Here is a 14,948-nt window from a genome sequence, read left to right as displayed (position 1 = left end):
TGGGCGCGGCCATGGTCTTCAAGCCCTTCCTCTTATTTTCTCAGTAAACGGGATTCTCAAAACAAAAATCTCCTCCCCTAAATCAATCAGGCACAGCGGAGGCCATGCCCCCCCCAGTCTGCGTGGCCTTCCGCGCGCTCTGTCTGCGCGTCCCCACCGGACCCCCCCATACGCGCGCCGTTGGCGGTAACGACCCTGCAAACACTAAGTGGCATTTGAGTGCATTAAGCAGCAAACTCTCTGGTGACATAGCAATTACAGCTCTGAAATAGATTCGGTGCGTCACGGAAGATAAGGGTTTTGAAAGTTTCTGTTGTGATTACAGCCTGTACCTCCCACAAATAATAGGCTTCAAAATAAGAGGCTGCCAGCGGAGCCTTTGTGGCTTTGTCTCAGTGATGGCACGTAAATTGCTATTAGTGTCCTCCGTGTACTTGAATATGCCAGTCTCTGGGATGTGGAGTTGGCTCCGTGTCGCTCCCTATGCGACATGTCACTGTGGGTGTGATGATCTGGGGTAATTGCTGTCTCTCGGCCGCTCAGACAAGCGTGGGGGCTGCAGCTTCGTGTGTGACGGTAGCTGGCTCTGAGGTGTCCACCGAGGGTCACGCTCGTGTTCCTTTGGGTGCCGGCCCCGTGGAGGTGTATCTGTGATCTCGACGGCCGACTTTCAGCCAAACGAAGCGGAGTCTAAGGCTCTAAAAATAACATGAGGAACTTGGGGCTGCGTGGAATCGGCCAATCAGCTCATCTCTGTGGCGAGTGAAAGATACTGTGCTCTGCTCGAATCATCAGATCTGGCTACATGCGGCCGCAGTCGGCTCGCACAGCGACTTCCCGCAGCGCGCGTGTGTGTGCACACGCACGCCCCTTCCTTAGCTGCTGTAGTTTCTGACCGTGTGTCAGCGCTATGACAATACGATCGAGTGAGTGGGACTCTGTGTGTTTGCACGCTGTGTGCGAGTGGGTAGAAGTGTGGATGTGTTTGGGGTTTTGCAGATATAAATAGTTCCCAGCACTAAGCAAGCTGAGCTGACCTTTCTTCGCCTCAGTGTTAACTTTCTGCGTGGACACAGGACGCACAGAGCCCACGACGGCGGGACGTGGACACGCATGCGTAACGGCCCTATTTGCACTTTTAACAGAAATCAGAAAGCCAGCCCTGATGTGGAAGCATGCACACCGTGTCTCCCGTGGCAACTGGGCTTGGCTCGGCCCGGCTGTCCTGTGTCTCAAGTGCCCCGCGTGGCGGGGTTGGTGCTGGGCCTTCGCAGCAGACGAACGGGAAAGGGCGATGCTGGGCAGGCGCCAAGAAGGATCTCGGTCCAGAGCTGACCCACATGTGCGCATCAGTTACGCGGCCCGGCCGTGGCAGTCACGTGGAGGGCCACGACCGGATGCCCCTCAGGCGCCAGGTAGCGTGCGTGGTAGAGAAGGCCGAGGGGTCGGCTTGTGACAGGGCGTCCGTGCCCTCGGCAGGGGACACAGGCCGGGTGCCATGGTGCCACACAGCCCTCAGGCCCGGACTCCACTCGCGTGTAAGAGAGGACCATGAGGAGCGGGGACAGTCCTGTCCCAACCCACACGGGCGAGGCGCACGGCGGCCCGGAAGGCGCTAGGAGGCCCGAGAGGCCTTTCCGAGGCCGGAGCGGGAGCCTCTGCCCTCTGCCCTCTGCCCTGGGCGTCGAGGCAGCCGTGCCCTGCCTGCAGTGCCCACACACAGCCACCCAGCCCAGCTTTGGACAAGCGCCAGGTCCAGTAGCTGTGTCGCGTAGCAGGGGACGTGTGGAAGAGCCTCGCTCCCGATGCCCCGTTTCCTCAGCCGAGGCACAGGAGCCGGCGTCCCCCGGGCTCGTTGCGTGACCTGCCCGCCACCGTCCCCCAGAGCGACCGCTGCCCCAGCCAGGGGAGACGGGCACTGGGCCTGAGGGCGACCTCCACACCCGCAGCGTCCAGTCAGTGTGGGGTCCGGTCTGCTCTTCGTGGAGTGGACGGGAGCCTGTTCACGCGGGAGGAACTGGCGACAGCTGCTCTGGAGTAAAGGCCCGGCCCCTCGGGAAAGCTAGCGCATCGCCTGGGTGAGCCGGTGCAGAGGGACGCAGGGGGGTGACGAAGGCGGGGGACGAGCAGCCGGAGTCAGAGGCCAGGAGCCACGTCCTGCTCTGGCCGCTCTCCTGCTCCTTGGCTTCTTTCCAAACGGACGCCGGCAGCACCTGCCAGGTGCCAAGGACACCCTAGGGGCCGTGGGTGATGCTGGGGTGCAAGCCGAGGCCCCCCCCCAAATGGCCGTCATTTCCTGCCCTGCCCCACGGCCCCAGCTGTTCTGGGGAGTAAAGTGAGTGGGGTACACACCAGGGGGCTCGCCGGCGCTGCTGAGGCCTGTTCACTCCTCCGGGGGCGCCTAAGCCACGCGTGTCCCGGCGCTCAGTGCCTCAGACACGTGGACGACCACGGGTGTGGCACCAGCGGAGCACTGTGGCGACCCGTCCCCCCGTGTTTGGGGCGGGGCGTTTCTGGGGGGGTGGTCGTTAAAACGGTCCTCTTGGCGGAGCACTGTGGCGACCCGTCCCCCCGTGTTTGGGGTGGCGCGTTTCTGGGGGGCCGGTCGTTAAAACGGGTCCTCCCGGCACGTTCCACTGCTTGGAAGCATCTGGATCGAGAGCCTCAGGCCTGGACCGAGCGCGCAGCTCCCTGTCTCAGCCCCGCCGAGGCGTCTCCGCGCGGCCAGCCCCGCGGTCTCCGCACGGTCGTCTCACGTCCCGACTCACCCTCTGTCCTTCCTCCGGGCGGTGGGGAGCTGCGTGCGCGAAGCCCCTGCCGGCTCGGCCACCCGATCTGCCTGGGGGACGGGCCGCGTCTCAGCGCCTCTGGAGGACGTGACCCACAGTTCGCCGTCGTCACCTCCCAGGGGCATGTAGTGTAGAGCCTGGCACAGGTCAGAGTCCCACACGGGGGACGGGCAGAGCTGGACAGGGCGGCAGGAAGCGTTCGGGCGACCTTTGGTCTGTCTCGAGGAGAAGCCAAGGTCAAAGGGTTGGGAGTGCATGACCTCGGGTCCCTCCCCAGGGCGCACACAGTCACCATGTGACAGCAGGGGTCTTTAAGCCACCAGTTCCTTCTGAGGATTTGGATCAGCGGGGCCGCGAGGGATAGCTATGTCCCTACGCGCCGGGTGGTTCCGCGCGCCTTCCCCGCCCCTCATCGTGCCCCGGTCTCAGGACTGACCTCTCTCCCTCTTTCCCTTCCAGGCTAATGGAGGTTGGCAGGATGCGACCACCCCTTCCTCAGTGACCTCCCCCACAGAAGGCCCTGGCAGTGTTCACTCCGATACCTCCAACTGACCTCCCCGCCGCCGCCTCCCGCCGACCCTGCGCCCAGCCGGGGGGCCGGGAGGGAGGGCGAGTCCCCCCCGAAGCCGTCGGACCGGAGGGCGAAGCCACGTGGGCACGCGACGAGCCTCCCCCTCCGCTCCTCCTCGGGATGCGCCTCCCGCCGATCCGGACTCTTCTTTATACTGTCCTCCCGTTTCTCTGGGTAGAAGCCGCCCTCCCTGCCTCCGGCCGTCAGCCCGGTGCCCGTCACCTTCCCTGGCCCGCTGCCCCGTCCTTCACGCCCCGGTCCCTGCCCTCCGCACGTCACCGAAGGATATTTTCAACAATCAGAGATTTAAAGAGGAAACGAAAACAAAGAAAATAATAAAAGCGTTTGTATGTTTTCATGCTGGTGGTTTGGGAGCCACGTTTACCTCACTCGGACCCCTTGGTCACCAGGCAGCCTGTCCCGGCTTCTGCCGTCACTGCCTGTTGCAGGACTTGGCCACACGCCCTGCTCCTTCCAGGCCTCCCGCCGCCCCCCGCTCCCCCCTCCCGGGGCAGCCCCCCCAGAACACTTCCCTCACCCCTCCCGCCCCGCGTTCGCCGGGCCCCGCCGGAGCTGGGGGCGCCCGCGTCTGGCTTCGCCGCCCTGGGCGCCTTCCCGCAGGAAGTCACCACAGGAGAGGGCCGGGCGGGAGGGCGGCCGCCGAGGGACCTGCCATGCTCCCGACGGTGGCTCCGGCTTCCAGAGGCGCAGTCCCTGGGGACCAGGCACCACGTAGGAAGTGACGTCCAGGACCTCCTGCAGAGCCAGGTGTGAGTTAGGCATGGTGACGCATGTGTGACGGAGGAGGGGCGGCTCTTTCCCCAAAACCGTCCACCTGTCCCTGCACACGCATTCGCACACGCACGCAGACGCATACACACATGCACATGCACATGCACACGCCCCGTGGGCCATGCACTGCCTCACACATCGGCTTTCCCAGCGCCGGCCACATGCCACGTCCAGACGCCCACATCGTGAGAACCCCCGGGCGGGATCAGCAGCTCCGCGTGAAGGTCACCAACACAGGAGCAGCCCGTGCCGGGCAGGCCCAGCGTGCACACGCCTGCACGACCCCCACGGGACGGGCCGGGTCCCGGCACCTCGGGGCCTTCGGGGAGGGAGCCGCACGGTGCTGACGACGTCCGACGGGCTCGTTCGCTCTGGTTTTGCGTTAGGGACATTGCGTTAACTTTCTGCGTGGTACCACTGCTCAGTCTGGAGGAGGAAGGCGTGTGAGCACGCAGCCCGGGTGCCAGCTGGGCTTGAGGACCCAAGAGTGACAGGGAATGGAGAATGACGTCAGTGACATCGTTGCGGTGACGTTTATTCCCCGGGAGCACCCAAGGGACAGGAGCAGGGACTAGAAAGCTGTTCTCTGACGTCACCCGCGCTCCGTAGCCAGCTGTGCCGGCCGCGGAGGTGGCGGCTCTGTCCCTCGCGGAGGTGGCGGCTCTGTCCCTCGCGGAGGTGGCGGCTCTGTCCCTCGCTGAGGGGCAGGTGGTCGGGTCTCGGTGGCCTCGCTTTCCTGCTCCGTGAAGGGCGGTGGTTGCCACGCCCGGCTCGCCAGGGGCCCGTGAGGCACGTCGGGCGCCGACTTCACCGTGTCCCATCTGTGAGCGCGGGTCGGGAGGTGCGTCGGAGATGAGCTGGTTCCTGCCACGTGGGACAAGAAACAGGTTCCCGTTCTAACTTCCGGTTAACTTCAGGGCCCTGATGTCATCCCCACGATGACACAGAGGGGTTGTTGTTGCCGCTTTTCATCTTTGTTGTGGTCCGTTCGGTTTCCTAGGTTAGAGATGAGCTCCCAGGTAGTCAGCCGGGCCAGTTCTCTGGGCGTGAGCTTGGATCCCGTACGCGGCTTTGTAAGTGCTTAGTCCCCGTCACATAGACTCTGCGTGGGGGGCTTGTGGGAAGGTGCAAGACCCTGAGGCGTGAGGACGGCCAGCTCCCAAGGTCATGGGAATTCTGCGTGGCCCGCAGGAGTGACAGACGGCGCCCTGCGCATGTGCTGGGGCCAGTCCCCCGAGAAACTGGAGGGCGCGTGTGTTGGAAGGAAATACAGAAGGTGACTATCTGGCAAGGTGAGATTACGCCTTGGTGACGAGGCCCTGGAAAGGCCACCTGCGCCGTGATCAGAGCAGGGCTCCGGCAGGGGTCCCAGAGGCGCCATCGTGTGACAGCTGTGTGTGGAGAACGTGTCGGTGACAGGGACGGGCGGGAGCACCACTCAGGGCCAGGTTGGGTCCCATCCTCCTACCTGGGGGCAAAGTACAAAGGGCACGCAGAGGGCTCTCCTGGAGGCAAGGTCGGGCGCGTGATCGGGTTTCGGTGCGTGGAAGGTCAGCCTCCCTCCCCGCAGCCGCTTGCACTGATCGTCACCCTCACGGCACTGTCCCCAGCAGCACGTCACGCAGCCCCCCATAGTGTCCCCACACTCCCCTCTGTGGCCACGATCACGCCCCATGTGGCGGCCCCCAGGTCTCCCGAGCCGAACGCGCACCGGAGCACTGGCCGCAGGGGGCTGGAGGTGGGGGCGCAGCACCCGCAATTCCGGCCAGCCCCTCCCACAGACGCCAGGTGCGTCCCTGACTCCGCCTCCCAATGGGGCGGGAAAACCCCCTCTTCCCCGGCAGCAGCCCCGGGGTTCGCCCACCCCGTCGCACTTCATCGTGCCCTCCCTCCCACTGACTCCTCCCGCCTGGACCTGACGCCCGCGCCTGGCTCCTGCCAGGGGACGCCTTCCCGGCGCGGCCGTCGCTGGCCGCGGCGATGGCTCTTTATTTGCCGGTTGCCTTTTCTCTCACGTACCTTTCCCCCCGGCTCTGTTCCTTCCGAGTTTTATTTTTCTGCCCAGAAAAACCTGACTTCGATACCAAAAAAAGATAAAACTACAGAAACTCAAATTTAAAAAAAACTTAGGAAAAAAACAAAAAAAAAAATACTCCACGATTCTTTCAGCTTTATTAACATTTTCCATCGTTTCTTGCGACTGTGTCTCGTTCTTTGTAGTACTAATGCTGAACATTTGGTCATGAACGTTCTTGTATATTCAGAGAAAGGAAAAAAAAAAACCAAAAAGGCGGTCTGAATTTAATAGTGTTTATAATAAAAATTCTAAAGATGACCCTCTAGCACGCAAAGCAGGACGGGGACGGCCCCTCTCCTCCTGCGACGTGCGCGTCATTCCCGCATTCGATTCCGACACGAACTACCTGCATTCATCATTTCCCTGTTTTTCTTTTATTTTCTTGCATTTGTGAATTAGTTCAAGAATGCTAGAAAAGTGTCGAGTTGTGCGCATCCATTTCCTGTTTCATAATGTTTAAAAGTGACAGTAATTCATTTTGTAAACTTAAAAAAAAAAGGTTGGAATAGTGAGCATCATAGGTACAACCTAACACGTTATTATGTTTATTAACTTTGAGACCCAGCAGTGAACCCCTTTCTTTATTCCTGCTCTTTAAAATATAACAAAAAAATATATATATGTTTTGTTTTGTGTTATTTTTGGTTTGTTTATGGGGGGGTGCTTTTTTTAACTGTCAGGATTATAATCTTGCTGTTTTTGTTCCTTAACTATGTGACAAGGTGGTGTGAAAAGGCGACATTAAACCGGGAGCTGTTTCCTCGTGCTCCGCTTTGGTCAGAATCCACTGACTTCAAAAACAGAGGTCAAGCCACATCCAGGTGGCACATTTGCCAGTCCCTGAGCAAAGCAAAGTCGGGGGCCTGGCTTCTCCTTCCGGCCCTTTAGGAATTCGAGGAGTCGTGCAGGGGACCGCGCGTGCCGCGGGGAAAGCCTTTTGCTTTTGTCGGTGTTGAAGGTCACCCCGAAATGCTTTCCTTTCTTTCTTCCCGACTAGTCATGGCGTTCAGAACCCCGTAGGAGGCGTTGGTTCTGCCGAGCTAAGAGTCCTGGTTTTGGATAAAGCGTTGGTGGGAAAATCGAGCCGGACTCAGTGCCGTCATTTCGAGGTCAAGTCTGACGCCTTGACAGCAAAGCTCTTACTTCGGCAGCCGTTCCAAGCCGGTCAGAAAACTGGCTGGACGCAGAATGTTCCTCTTAGTCACGGGGGGAAAGAAAGAAAACATCGTTATCTGCAAGAAACTTGACCTTAAACGTCTTTCGTTCGACCGGCGAGTAAGTGTTCAGAGCACAACGCGGCCGGAGCGGGGCCGTGGGAGCGTTGAGTCTCGTGCAGCGACGCTGCCGAAAGCGTTCTGACCCGCACGACCGTGCTCTTGTTTTTAAGTCACAGCGAAATAATGACGCGCTTTTCACATCACCTTTGCGGTTCCCACCCCTAGCTCCAAGCTGTCTGGAACCTTTTATTTTTTGTAAACTTTTTTTTCCCTTTTGTTAAAATAAAGAAAACATTCGATGTTCCGCCCCCGTCCCTCGCTCATTCTTTCCTTCGGTGCTTCCCGTTACTTTAGGTTAAAAGCCCCTGGTGTTCCCCCCCGTTCTCATTATTCAGAATATAAACCTGCGAAGCTCCGCTCTGTTTTGGTTTTGAAGGTTTAAGCTTCCCTGCTTCTGTGAGAGCACAGGCTTCTGTCCCTTCCGATTCCAAGTGAACTCTGTGTTCTCCGATTATCCTGCCCAGGTGTAGGTTTGACAGTCTCCTGATTTGTACCGGTAATGCATATTCCAAATAAATAGTTTCTTTTGTTGCAAAAAACATACTTGCATTTCGTGTACATTTTTTTTTCCTCTGAAGTGCTGACGCTTGTGCTCCCCCGGCCTGGGGCCGGGTCTGTGTGGACTGTGGTTTGAATGGTCACCCTCCTCATTGGAAAGTCTGCAGGCAGCGGGAGTGAGGCAGACGACCTCGTGGGCCACCTACCTCACTCGGGGAGGGAGGGAGGGCGTAAGGAGGGGTCCTCTATGGCCAAATACTAGCCGTGCTGCACAAGGGCAGAGCACCCCGTCTCATCTGCTCGTCTGTGACTGTCCCCCACACCACCCCCACCAAGCGCCAGCTAGAAGAAGTCCAGAGAGGTTTTCCATCATAAGTTCTGAGTTTGCGAGTCGCGGCTGCCTACCCAGCGACTCCCCTTCCCTTCCCTCTGCTGTGACCTGGCCTTGAGAATTGTGGTACCCGAGCATTGTTTCAGGGGGCGAGATGCAGGCGAGGGGGGCTAGCCAGCCGTGGGCTACCTCCCTGCGTTGTCCACCACCCCACGAGCGTCCCTCCCACGGGCTCGTCCGCACGCACAGAGTCCCCGACCTTTGTGGTCACAGCCTGTGACAGCCTGGGCCCCGTGTTCTGGCCGGGACGCCAGCTCAGCCCTCAGGGCCTAAGTCAGGGGCCCGGCCTTCTCCCCATCTTCTCGTCCACGAGGTCGGGTGGAGCCTCTTGTCCCACGTCCCACGTGCTGATCCCCTGGGGCATCACATGTGCTGTGGTTTCTCATTCAACGCCGTCACCCTCAGGAGCCTCTGCCCAGAGCCCCAGAGAGGCGGGGATGCGCTGAATGTGCCAATCACTTACCCGCTCGTCCTGATCACGATTCAATTTCAATTGATAGAAAACAGATCAAAGGAGTGGGGATCAAAGTGTCATTTTTATTAAGGGATATGCCGAGGGCTCGGCGGCCTCAGAAGTCTAAGGCCACCTGCTAATGTCGAGTTGAAGACCACGGCCAGGGGCCGAATGGCAGCCTAGGGTTCCCTCCCAGACCCGGGCACTGGGCCACACGGGGTCGGCGTGCGAGGCAGGGTGAGGCCACTGTCTCCGCTCGGCCCTAAACGCCTGCACTCGGCGGGAACGGGAGGGCGACAGCATCGTCCCGACAGCCGTCCAGCTCAGGAGCAGCCTGGCCAGGGAGGGAAGTCCTGCAGGGGCCCCGCGCCGAGGCTGCAGCCAGTGCGGGCCAGGACACCTGCCCGCCGGGGGGCTGAGAGCTGGGGGTCTGGCCGTGAGAGGGACACCCTGGAAGGTTCCAGGAGGCCGGAGAGGGAGGGTCGAAGGCCGTCGTGGACGCATCCCCTGCCTCCCACGGCCCTGGGCGTCGAGGCAGACATGGCCCCTGAGGCCCCCGCGTGACATTTGTTACTCGGCTCCTCAGTCCGTAAACAGGGATTCTGTCCTTTTCACTGAATCCTCCTCCTCTGCTAATGGCCTGTCTCCCCGGGTCCCGGGCAGAGCCTTTGGCATTTTGTGCTGGCAGCGTCACTTGCTGAGTGTGGCAAAACGCTTCCCCAAAGGGGGGCGTGACTGGTGACCTCGGATCTCCTCGGCTCCGCCCCTGCTCAGCCACACCGGGCGATGGCTTTGGGGTCGGCCTGGAATAACTGTGGAGGTGTCCCTGGGTCCGAAGGGTGATGACGGGCCGTGGAGTGACAGGCTGCTGCGAGCTGGGGCCCTGGTGACGTCCGTTTCATACAGGGTGACAAGAACCCTAAGGACGGGCGCTGTTCCCCCCCCAATCCACGAAGTTCCCGGGAGCCGCCGGTGCACCGGGCGCTCTGGGTGAGGGGGTCACAGTCCTCTCTCAGGCGCTCGTGTCCGGTGAGCGTCCAGCATCAGCGCGTTACTCCCTCGGACAGGCGCAAGTCTGTGGCTCACGGTGCAGCACAGATAAAAGGCGTGTGACCCTGTGAGTCCCTCCCAAAGGGGGCGCGTTAGCCAAGGGCCCGCGACGTCTTCCCGAGGAATCTCGCTCACGCCACAAACAGAACACGCAGCTCACGCGCCCCGGCGGCTGAGAGGACGGTCCTGGGAGGGGCCTCGCAGGCTCACAGCGTGGGGCGGGAGGCGGGAACATGGCAGGCGCCGGTACCTGACCGCAGGCCAGAGACGGCCGGGGAGGCCCGGGGGAGGCGGGGCCGCCCCACGGGGCCGCGGCCCGCTCTGTCCTCTGTCCCTGCTCCAGAGCGCTGCAGGCCGTGTTCATTCGCCCTCCACCAGAGGCTCCTTTGAGCAGCAACTTTGCACCTAAGAGTAAGGATCACAAAAAAAAACGAGGCACGGGCTCGACCCCCACGAGGTGACAGCCGGCGAGACGCGGGCGCGGGAGCACGCCCCGCCACGCACTGTTCCCGGCCGCGCTGGGAGGCGGCCGGCAGGCGGGGAGTGGAGCAGCGGCCTGGAGACTTGAGGTCAAGGCAGGGTGTGGCCGTGCTGACCGACACCCCTCCCGTTAGCAGCGGCCACACCAGTGGTCTCCCGCTCGCCCCTCCCGGCCCCCGGCCCCCGGCCCCCGGCCTCGTTTCCGGGGCCGCCCGGGGTCAGCGTTTCCTGGAGAACCACCTCCCGTGTGGTCACGCAGTACGAGGCTACGAACCTGCCGGGCGGTGACTTACGAGCTGGTCTGGAGGCCCCGCCTCTGCTGCCCAAGGAGTGAATTGTGGGCTTCAGGCTGCCCGCGTCTTATTTATTTATTTGTTTGCTTTAGCATATTTTAATCTGATCATTAAATCGCAATCTGCCACCCATCCCCAACCCCGGCCGTCTTCAGATGGAACAGATTTTTCACAGGTAATGATACCTATAAACTTCAGGATGGCAGCCACCGCAGGAAACCGGGGGTGGGGGTGACGTGCGGAGGGGTTGCAGAGAGCCGTTCCAGCTGGCGGGCCTGGGCCTTTGCCGTCGCCCTGGGCTCCGCCTGACCCGTCATGCCCTAGAGCATCTGGAGGGGCCACGCTCTCCTGGGCGGCACCCGTGGCCTTGGCCAGCTTGAGAAACGCGTGCTGGGAGGCCGAGGGGCGCCTCTGCCTGTCGGCCCTGCTGCCCGTCACTCCAGGCGGTGCCGGCGTCACCCGACCTGCCAGGGAGAGAGCCGCACTCAAAAATCGCAAGCAAGGAGGGTGCCGGGGCTGCCGCGGGCTCGTGTCCCCTGGTCACCCGCCCGATCCAGCACCGCTTGGCGATGGAGGGAGAGCCATCGGCAGGGAGGTGGCTCTGGAGAAGGAGGAGGAGGCCAGCGTCAGGACGGGTCTCCAGGGCACAGTGGGAGCTTTGTGTGACCACCGCACCCACGACGGGCCGGCACGTGGCACCCGGAGAACTCTGGGTTCGGAAGCCTCGTTCCGCTGCTCCGGCCGGACCAGCCTGAGCGAGTTGCTCCCCGCCTCTGAGCCATCCGAGCCTTTACTTCTGGAAAGCGGGGACCTCGTGGTTGCCAGGACCAGCGAGACACGGAAGCCAAGGTCTGGGCACAGGCGAGATGCCCGGCAGGAGCCGCCTTTGGCTTCGCGCTCAAACAGGCCATGGGCTACACAGACCACCAAGCCCCTCAGAGACTGCACAGAAAACGTGCCGGTGGGGACCAAGTGCTCGAGGTGCCGAGGAGAGAGCCATCGATGGTCATTTGAAAATACGTGTGCAGGTGCCCAGGAAGGTGGCCCAGGGGCAGCATCGAGCGCGCAAGGCAGAGGGTCCCCTCGCGTGCGGCCTGAGAGCCGGCCTCTCTCCATCCCGACGCCGCCCCACTGGCTCTCAGGGTTCCGGACGCCTTTTGCAGGGGGAACGATAAACCAGCCAGGAGCAGCCAGACTCGGGAAGGGGGCGGGGCAGCCAGGCGGGGTGTCAGCCACCGCTCACCAACTGCCTGGCGTCCCCGTGGAGGCCTCGGCAATGATTATTCAATCTCGGGCCTGACCTTTCCATTCTAAATAACACGGCAGTATCAGCACGGCCCAGCCCGCAGCTTCTGCAGGAAATGAACTGTATCTGGCTGTCACAGGAGACCCAAGCGGCCCCCTCGGTGACGAGGCCCCGGGCTGGTTCACAGAGAAAAGCGCCAGCATTATCTCCTCCTCAAACACGCCTCCTAAAGCCCGTCTAAATATCACAGGGCTCCCAGCTGCTTCACCCGAATAAATACTCATCTGGTCTCAAAACAGACAAATGTCAGGTCCCAGGCGGCAGTGTGTGCGGAGAGGCACAGCAGCGAGCTGGCTGCCTCCGATGCCCAGGTTCGTGGCGGCGGCCCAGGCAGACCACGGCTTCTCATTCAGCTGGAGCCAGCGGCCACCGGGCAGGGAGGCCACCGTCCTAGCTGGCGTCTGCGCCGAGCTGTCCTCTGTCCCCTCTGTCACCTCCAGTTCCAGGGCAGCTCGCAGGCAGGCCGGGCTCTGAGGCCAGTGACCAAGCTGGGCCCGGGGTCGGGGTGGGGGCTCCACTCTCCCTGGAGAGCGCCCGGCCCTGAGCTGGCCTTTGGGCCTCCGTCCAAGGCCTGTCCCGCCCCCAGGCACCCTGCGTGGGCATAAGGCCTGGGGGGCAAGGGGGGACAAGGCCCATGAACCCCAAAACCTAATCGATTCGCAAAGCATATGGTCCTGGGAGTGGGTGGGGCACAAGGAAGAACCAAAGACATTTTGGCTCTGGAAATGCCCGGAAATGCCTGGATTTGGGTCACAGAGTGTGAGGGAATTTCGTGCTGGGTCTCTCTGGCCCTTAGAGAACCCACCGAGGTTGGGAGGCTGTGAGCGAGAGGCTTCTGGGGAGGGCCTGGGTCCTCACACCCCACCGCCCCGAGAGTCTGGGGCTCAGCGCCCCTCCAGCAGGGGACACCCCACTGGGAGCCCTGTGCACATCATAACTCAGACCCTTTGTGCCCAAGGGCCACCCGTGAGCCGTGACCGAGATGGCTCAGAGGTGGGAGGCGTTTGGTGCTCGGGGCGGCTGCGTTCGCTCCCTCACATAAGTCAGTGGCTCTCTGCGCGTGGCAGGTGAGGGGGGTTGTGGCAAATAGGCCTCTGAGACTTCGGATGTTGGGCCTTGCCTCTGGCGTGAATTAATACTGAGCTCGTATTTGAAACGAGACCGAAACATCACCTCAAACAGCCCCAGGCATCCTAGTCATTTCCCGAGGTTTCGGGAGATCTCCGTGACGGTTGCTAGCGAGGCCCACGGTGCCCTGACTGAAGGCCACTGACAACCTGAAGCCACAGTTCTAGACCCTCCATTAGATCCCAGGGGCCAGCTGCCTCCTGCTCTGCTCGTCAGGAGCCCGGAAAACAGCAGCCGGGTGGGGCGGGGTCGCGCCCAGACGTGGCTCCGTGGAAGCAGCTACCTGTCTGGCTGCTCGCTGGCTTCTTGAGCCCAGTGTCACCCCGACGCTCCTGGACTTCAGCTTCTTTCCCAGTCAGCGGCGCCATCACCTGCTTGACAAGAGTTACTGAGCGCGTTCTGTGTGCCAGGCCCCATGTTTAGTATTGGGGATCGATGACTGAATGAAGTAGATCGACACCCTAAAGCAGGACAAAATGCACTCATAGGGTCCAGCGAAGAAACGAAACAGACCGGTAAACAGGAGGTGCCTAATGAGGGCTGCGCACAGTGGGGGCTGCGGGGTTTCGGCGAGCAGAGGCCTGGAGAGACCTGAAGGATACAGGGTGAGCGCCAGCCTCGGAAGCCAGGTGGGATTTTAATGGCTGGGTGTTACTGCCTCCGATTTATGGGCCCCATAAAGCAGGCATTCCACGTGGGCCAGGAACGTAAAGCAGGTTGGCAGTTTAATGTCCGTGCGTCACAGGGGCAGGTGGTCGGCAACTCGGGTTTTCATGAACTGATCAAAAAACATATTCCTGCAGATTTCACGACATCTTCAGGACAGACATCCTAGTGGGTCTGCCGCATCGTGGATGGATGGGGTGGGGCTGGGGGGAGGTCGGGGCTGCAGGTGAGGGGCTCCCACAGCCCCGCCGGTTCCCAGGGCATCTAGGGTGTCACCAGATCTCCAGGCCCCGGAGTCCCCGGTGGGTCCGTGAGCGTAACTTCCACCCCGAGTGGTGAAGGAGGCGATGGAGCTTTCCCTCCCGCCTCTCCTAGTGTCCCCAGACCTCAGGGTGGCAAGGCTCCTCCCGGGAGGGCCCGGCCACCGTCCCTCCTGCTTCTCTGCTCTTCGCTGTTTTCTGTCGGCGCACAGAGGATTTTTTTTTTTACACGCATTTGTTTGCAAGAACACGTAAACTCGAGGTTTCTCTTCACAAGGACAGAGACGCGGGTGCTGGGCCGTCTCCGAGTGCAGGCCGGTCTTCCCCCCATCTGCCGCCGCCACCTCGCCGGCCACCCTCGCTCTGTCGTGAGGTCCGCGGTCCGGACCGGTCTTTTACATGAGTATAGGTATCAGGTCACTTAAGCACTATTTATTTAATTATGTGAAGGGTTGCGTTCTGTGTTAAATGTATTATTTTACACATACAGATAAATTCTCACGTGTCACGGTCACACACGTCAGTCCACACTCACGTGAAAACGGAGTCAAAACGGAGGCAGGGCCATTACGGCCGTCATAGGAGAGAAAGTGGGGGCTCTGGGGCAGCAAGCTTTGTCCTCAGAACCCCCGGCCCGGGGGCGAAGGACGCGGAGTCTATACTGAACCCCGTTCCCCGGAGATTCACAGGTGTCACAGAATGGCAGAACTGAAAGAGCCAAGGCCACCCACCCAGGACATTCATGGAGAATGTGCAGTCCCGTGACACTTGCTGAGAATGGCCTGGCTTCCCTCAGAGCTTATGCTGCCGGCTTGTTGGAAGCAGAGGCTGAGGGGACATTAGGGCTGAGCAGGTGAAAGGAAGTGCAATTGGGCAGAGAAGCCACCAAATAGTGACACAGACCTGGAACAGGCTC

The 14,948-nt window shown here is 61.1% G+C and overlaps 1 protein-coding gene across 1 annotated transcript in view; it reads left to right on the top strand.

Moving 5' to 3' along the window:
* PBX1 (PBX homeobox 1) overlaps positions 1-6,727 on the top strand; it is a 214,292-nt gene extending 207,565 nt beyond the window's left edge. Inside the window, exon 8 of the mRNA XM_039881124.1 lies at positions 3,249-6,727. Within this exon, the coding sequence (XP_039737058.1) occupies positions 3,249-3,341 (93 nt within the window). The 3' untranslated portion in view covers positions 3,342-6,727. The remainder of the gene's footprint in view (positions 1-3,248) is intronic.
* Positions 6,728-14,948: the final 8,221 nt, after the last annotated feature.

This window comes from Pteropus medius, unplaced genomic scaffold (assembly GCF_902729225.1).
Source record: "Pteropus medius unplaced genomic scaffold, Ma_sr-lr_union100, whole genome shotgun sequence".
Classification (NCBI taxonomy): domain Eukaryota; kingdom Metazoa; phylum Chordata; class Mammalia; order Chiroptera; family Pteropodidae; genus Pteropus; species Pteropus medius.
Note: the sequence above shows the minus strand (reverse complement) of the source record. Positions and strands in the feature narration are given on the sequence as shown.